Source organism: Arachis duranensis, chromosome 3, assembly GCF_000817695.3.
Source record: "Arachis duranensis cultivar V14167 chromosome 3, aradu.V14167.gnm2.J7QH, whole genome shotgun sequence".
Classification (NCBI taxonomy): domain Eukaryota; kingdom Viridiplantae; phylum Streptophyta; class Magnoliopsida; order Fabales; family Fabaceae; genus Arachis; species Arachis duranensis.
The window spans coordinates 133,442,386-133,449,310 of record NC_029774.3 but is presented as its reverse complement, the minus strand read 5'-3'; the positions used below and the strand labels follow the sequence as shown (position 1 = coordinate 133,449,310).

The window sequence follows — 6,925 nt, the reverse complement described above, 5'->3', positions numbered from 1 at the left end:
AAACATTGTAGAAAGCTGAAATTGTATAATTTTATTCTTTGTTTAATGGGAGAGAAGGCAATAAAACCTCACAGGAGGAAGCTATAACTTAGGAGGAAGCTATAACTTACATCTGAGAGAAAGATAGGCCATGATGATAACCTTTTTCTCTTCTGTTACCTCTTCTCAGAAAAAGGTGACAATTCTTTTCATCTTTCATTATCTCTCTGTGTAAATTAATAAATTATTATTTTATTTCATCTGAATTGCTTAAACAATTACAAAGTCCTGTTTTTTATTGACAGTGATTACCGAAAAGGAAAGAAAGAAATGAGAAATTGAGAATGGGTTGGAGGAAAAAAAAAAGAGCGGAAAATGGAAAGGAAAATTGGATAAGGGTTGAAGAAGGAGATAGGAACCGTAAAAGGAGAACGGAAAGAAAAACTGGAAATGAAAAAGGGAAAGAAGAACGTGCCGAAAATTATTTTAGGGACTACTGTGAGTCTCAAAAGACAATTTCGGATACGAATTTGAATAATTATTAATTTCAGAGATTTCTTTAAGACTCCAATCAGGACTATTTTGAGATTTAACTCATTGTCATATCCCAGTTATTCTTAGTCAGAATAATCATTACACCCATAAATACATCTGCTTTGTATATCAAAAACAACTTAAATGTATCAGTTTTGGGCGAGTTGTCTATACATAATTTGGCATGTTTTCGCTGGTCTAATGACTAACAAGACGTGGATAAAGCAATCCCAAACTGAAACACTGCTCGAAACGCTAACTATTTATTCATTCAAACGGATCAATCATTAAGATAGGATGCGAAGTAACTGTCAGGTTGTGTTTGTAAGCATTTTAAAGGCGAATGAATTAAAGGAAACGGCTTCAGCGTATAGACTCCACTTTACTCTTTAAACCCTTCCCCTCACCTCCTAAACTTCAACTTACAAACACGCCCTTATGTATTGAGATATTGGCCAGCGTCGGATCACAATTGATTTATTTCGATTAGTGATCCCCATATGACCCGGGCTCTTGTTCCTCTAATCCTCTTGATAAACTCTGTTAAACAAGGTTTTTGATTTTGTTTGTTTCTACTGTTAGTCTTCTTGAAACAAGTACAAGATCCAGAGTCGTTCAATTCAATCAAACTAAGTACTCAGGAGGGAATACAAGTAGATAAGGATGTTACAATTTAGTGTTTCTAATATTTTTCATGAACTATGCCTAGCAATTGATTGGGAAACAAGAATACTCAACCTGAAGTTTACATGCCTGGACAGAACTCAGAAAACCCACCCCCCGTTTTTGCTTTTCTCTTTTTCAAACATGATGTAACCTATAAAGCTTGTCCAAACTTTACAGATAATATTACACAAAACAACAGTTGACAGGATAGCTAGTTGTGGAGTTCGTGCCTCTTACCATTCAGAGAATGCACACACTGATACAATGCTATCACGATCATATAGCAGCCGATGCAAGAAATGATCTAATTCGTTGTAATAACTCAGCTTTCACAGAGTCTGGAACAGAAGCTGCATTGAAAAGAAAACGCGGCATCAATCGTATTTCCAGCCATACTAAGTAAATTTCAACATCATGCAAGCTTAATGTTTATCAAGGGAGGTTATTACGAAATACAAAGGTATCAAGTGTAGTATCACCTAAACTTTACAAAAGAATAAAGATGCATCCCTCCTAAACAATCATCCCAGATATCCTCATAATTTCTAAACAAGGAGAATTTAGAATGCTTCTTATGATTACAATGACGTAAAGTTATATAACTGCAAAATGATTCCAACTGACAAACAACAACAGGAATTGATGGGGCAATGCTCAAAAAGCCTGATGCATTTTAGAAAGTTTATAGTTTATTACGAAATCTGCATGATCATCAGCAACAAGTCATCGAGATGCCGCAATTACAAAATTCCCGAGAACACAAGTTGAATATCAAAAGCATAATAAAAACTTAAAAGAAAAAGAAAGAAAAGCACAGACCTCTGCCTTTAGGGGTAATAACCTGGACAAGATCATCGACCGTTACATTATTCCTCCCTTTCTTCTTGGCGAATGCCCTAATTAACCATGAGTTAACCCTAGTCAAATCCAAAATGATAGCTTGTAATAATTACTAACTATTAATTACAAAAAAAAAAAATACCTGCAAAGAGATTTCATCTCATCCCTCCAACCGCATTCAATGAGTCTTTCCCTGAGAAGCTCCTTCAAGCGCTCTTTCTCTCCGCTCTCAATCAGCTAAAAAACCAAATTAAATAAAAATATAAAGAAAATAAATAATCCGAAGCCAGAAGGAGAGAACAGGAACCTTGATGTTGATGATTTCTCGAAGTGTGAGCTCGGGATCTTGCGGTTCCTCTGATTCGGGGGTTGGCGTTGGGGGCCGATTAACCGAAGCCCTCCTGATTTCAGAATATCGACAAAAAAAAATGTTACTTATTACTTACTCAGTTCAACAGCAGCAGAAACAACAACAAAAACTACTGTAACATTCATTCTTCTGCTTCTTCTTCTGTATTATCAATTGAAACTCACATTTTCGTTTCGTTATCTCTGGCTCATACAAATACAAGCCTTTTTCTTCCAGTTGGAGAGTTTATTGGAGCATAGCTCAATCGCGAGTTCGAGTAGTGAGGTCGGTGCGAATCTGGAAATAGGAACCAGAATTCCATAAAAGGCTTTCCTATGGGCCGCGGGCCCACAGCCTTCTCATTGACCCAAGGAGGCCCGTTCAGGCCTTACATTTGGAAGCAATATCTCGATGGTTAGGTTTGACCAAAAAAAAAAACTATATGGTTAGATTAGGGAATGAATCTTTTCAAAAAAAAATATCACCTAAAAAATCAAATATGATCTTTTATCATATATTTTATAGATGAGACTAAAAGAATATAAAAAAAAATATTAAAGGACTAGATATTATATGCTATCCTTTTAAGTGAGAAATAAAATTGAGAGAATCCAAATTGGTTAGATTATTCCAAAACAAAGCCTATATATATGTATGGTTGGAAAGAAAAATAATTTATCTTTCTAATAATTCTCCTAAAACATTAGGAATATCTACCGTAATTATTTGACTTTATTTGATATTTAGCGGCAAGAATGAATTTATTACCAATAATGACCAAAATAATTATTGTTATTCTTCCAAAAAAAGAAAATCATGCTAAGGGCATCGATCAGCTAACTACTCTCTTCATCCAATATAATAATTGTCAAGTGAAAAAAAATTATATCCAAAATACATTAATTTTTATAAGTACACATTTTACCACCTCTTCTGTTATTATTAGAGATGAGATTTACAAAGTCCACACAAATATCTTTCGAAGGTTGTTGCCTTAATGGTTGGAAAGGCTAGTTGAACCTCCACAGCGCCTTAAGTACAAAACAAATGAGAGCATATTCTAGCATTGAGATAAATGATAAATCTAAACATCTCCCAAATTTAAAGGGGGGTCCTCAACTAGCTAATTTGTGGAATAATATTTTATCCCTTTAGAGTTTAGAAAGTTTAAATACATACAAGTGAGGTTGAACTCAAAAGAATTTTGTCATTTAAGTAGTTTAATGATACGATGATATCAACGCGGGATGTACAAACTCAATTGGGTAACACGATGAAATGCAAATGAAAAAACCTTGATCCCTTTCCCATATATCTTTCTTAACCCGATTCAGAGCATATTGCTAGTGCTCGCTACTCAACCAAAATGACCAATAAAAGAAGCAACAGACATTGCACGTTAAGAAGTGAGCAGAAGATCCCAGGAACTCCATCGGAACCAGGAATGTTTATGAACATCAAGCTCCCAAGTGAACTGTACACGTCATCCATATCAGAGACCGAAGATCCAAACAACACATTGAAACTTCTACAAAAGTATCTATTTCGAAATGCTCAGAAACGAGGACGTATCAACTGAGATTCTTCCTTTTTGGGGGGTATAGTCACCATAACTGAAGAGAGTGAATATACAAGATCAGCAAAAAAAAAAAAGATCCAAGAATCATCTCCTCCTCCGCCACCAATCAGGGACTTTTAACCTTCGGCTTCTATGAACAGAAAGTTTGACTGCAGGAATCTTGTGCTTGACCTGTCTCCACAACATATTAACAGCATCTTCTTTCTTTGGAGGGTATTGGAATTCATAATGATGGGAGATGTTTTTGAGCTGCCTCCACATTTCGGTCCATTTCTCCTTTGGAAATTGACGAAGCTGATTGACCATGTAACCAGGCTGCAATGCCTCTTTGAAAGAGAAGAAAACCGAGAACTTGGTGTAGTCAATCTCATCCTCAAAGGGGAGTTCAATTTGATCACTCACAATGACAGGAACACAGTGACTGACAATTGCATCAAAAAGACGACAAGATGATGGTGTGTCTCCTGCTGGATCCAAACAGAACTTTGATGAACGCATTCCTTGAGCTGACTGTTTTATCAGTAACAAGCCATAAAGGAATGCTATATAGTTAGTGATCTTACAATGGCAAGTAAAGGGGAACAGAAAGAAATTAATTAACTGAAAATTAATTTTCTCCACTAGAAAATATAGTAGTCTAACTTGATTAGATTCTAAAGGAAGTTCAAAGGTCAGAGAGAGAGACAGAGAGAGAGAGAATGTCTGGAGAGCCACAACTATATTACTCTCAACCAAAGTTATCCGAAAACTTTGAGCTATAGATATAGCACAATCATATCCAAGAGCTTTAAACTATGATGAATGATTAACGAAAATAGTCCCTACTATAAACAAGATAAAAAAGAGCAATAGCTATGAAATATAACACTGCATACCGCTTTTATGTTTTCTCCCGTTGCAAAACTTTGCTCATAGTGAACATCATTAATACCGGCCAATACCTTTGCTAGTTTTGCCCTGATAATGCCTTCCTGCAAACATAATAAAGCATACAAAGATAACTGCCTTTGAACCTTAAAGAGTTAAAATTTTACATTATCTTTTCCAATAAAAACTCAGCCAGACATACATCCTTCCGCAAAGTCCTGCCTCGGAAGAAAAGCAATGTGGAACGAGCCTCATACGGATCTTGAAGATCGTCGTCAGTATAAGAATCTACAACATGGACATAGGGTGACACCACATCTTTGTTCAAATTAGACATTTTTTTGGGATAGCGGCCAAAATCCACAACAACTTGAATAGATTCATTCAGTTGATCTCGGAGGAACCTAAAGGCGTTGGGGTGTGTCATGGGAAATACATGGTCTCTACCTCCAGACCTTTTCCAGTATTCCGACTTGTTCAAAATATCCATCAAATCAACCTGAACAAAAAAAGCCATTTCACTATTAACAATGGATTTTGAAAAACAACAGGATAAAATACTCACAGGAAATATGAACAGAGACAAGACACATTCCATTAGTACAACAAAGGATTACGTAGCATGTAAAAAACAGAACACATTAACATGACAGTTGGGCCATTCATGTTGAGGCGAAAAGAAAATAATACACTTTTTACTAAGTGATCATTAAGAAGACAAATGGAAATCTTATGGTATCTGTGCCACTGCCCTAAAAGCTCGAAGTATAGCATATAAGGCTAAGGCTAAATTTAACTGATGATGTTTGAGAAGCATTTGGAGCCAAGGAACCATAATCAACACTTGTAAATGTGAATAAAGGTCTAAAAAACATAAAATAAGTTTCTAAACATGACTAATTTAGCCAAAACCTTTAATACAAAACATCAATCTTCTCATAAATATGTTGATCAGCCATGCCCAAATATGCCAAATTGCTTCCGGTAAAAAATAACGCTAAGGAACTGAACTCTGAATTATTAAAAAATCAATCAATTTCCAAATAAACATGTCATAAACAATCAACGGCTTCATCATATAATTAAAAAAGACCAAATTACAAACCAAAGGAAAAAAAAAAAAAGAAACTCGCACCTGCAATTGCCGATCAAACTCGGTATCCGGATCCGTCATGGTGTGGCCATGCGTGTTGAAACTCAGCGACGAGAAGAACGGGACGAAGAACGCGTCCGCGAGTTCCGGATCCGAAACCCTAACGGCATCTCTGCTGTCTTCAACGCTGTCGCCGTCGCGTTCGTAGAGGAGCGAGCCCATCATCCAGTACTCGACGCTGTGCTGCTTCCTCAGGCCAGAGTTATCGGGCCACGGCGGAAAGTCCTTGGCGGTTACCGGAGTCTCCTCCGTGCTCTGGCTGTTAAGCATGCCAACGTTAAAGCGGCGTGGGAGATCGTACATGTAAACCCGAATAGGCGGTTCGGGTCCACATTGAACCGGTTGATTAAGCGATTTTAGGACGAAATGGGATCGGATATCGGGGTGGCCAATGAAAATTGCGGATGAGATTAGGAGAAGGAGCACAAAGACGAAGGAGAGAACCACTTTTCCCAACATGGCTTCGGTTCCTTAAGAGTGTTTCTGTAATGATTCGATTTTTGGGTGCTCTCTTCTTCTGGTGGTGGCGGTGCTGTTTGTTTTCGGGGAGTTAGTTTATTGGGTTTCTTGGGATTCGAAATCAGTTATGGAAGCCATTTTTTGTTGGAGAAGAGAATAGAGAGCGTGTGTCTGAACCCGTTGGGAAATGCACTCCAATATGCATCTCTTCTAACACTGAGCTCTTTTCCTCTATTTATCTACTTTATTGCTTAGCTGGCAATTCATTAAAATATTACTCCTATTATTTTGGTCTTTTTAACATAAAAAAAGTAAATACTATTTTTCTAATTTTTTTGTTGACTTTTACAACTTTTTTTTAATTCTAACACCAGAAATTTGGTTCAAATTATGATTAGTTGTAGTGAAACTATGAAAGTTACAAATAAATAAATTGTCCTATGAGCATTACTAGTTAAGAGAAAGAAAGTTTTTTGTTTTCTATTGTATTCCATGTATA

The 6,925-nt window shown here is 36.5% G+C and overlaps 2 protein-coding genes across 3 annotated transcripts; both read right to left on the bottom strand.

The window, feature by feature from the left end:
- Nucleotides 1-1,127: 1,127 nt before the first annotated feature.
- Nucleotides 1,128-2,689, bottom strand: LOC107482118 (transcription and mRNA export factor ENY2). 2 transcript variants are annotated; one of them, XM_016102513.3, is made up of 5 exons: nt 2,554-2,689; nt 2,327-2,420; nt 2,162-2,256; nt 1,999-2,075; nt 1,128-1,529 (listed from the first exon to the last, which is right to left on the bottom strand). In XM_016102513.3, coding segments are annotated over exons 1-5 (342 nt in total). In that variant the 5' UTR covers nt 2,556-2,689; the 3' UTR covers nt 1,128-1,455. The 2 variants fall into 2 exon arrangements, with proteins under 2 accessions (XP_015957999.1, XP_015958000.1); XM_016102514.3 differs by having other exon boundaries at nt 2,162-2,247.
- An 866-nt stretch (nt 2,690-3,555) lies between these two features.
- LOC107482117 (probable arabinosyltransferase ARAD1) lies at nt 3,556-6,624 on the bottom strand. The gene is made up of 4 exons (XM_016102511.3): nt 5,950-6,624; nt 5,017-5,313; nt 4,823-4,918; nt 3,556-4,457 (listed from the first exon to the last, which is right to left on the bottom strand). Exons 1-4 carry the CDS (start codon nt 6,424-6,426, stop codon nt 4,032-4,034), a joined length of 1,296 nt encoding a protein of 431 aa, XP_015957997.1. The 5' UTR covers nt 6,427-6,624; the 3' UTR covers nt 3,556-4,031.
- Nucleotides 6,625-6,925: the final 301 nt, after the last annotated feature.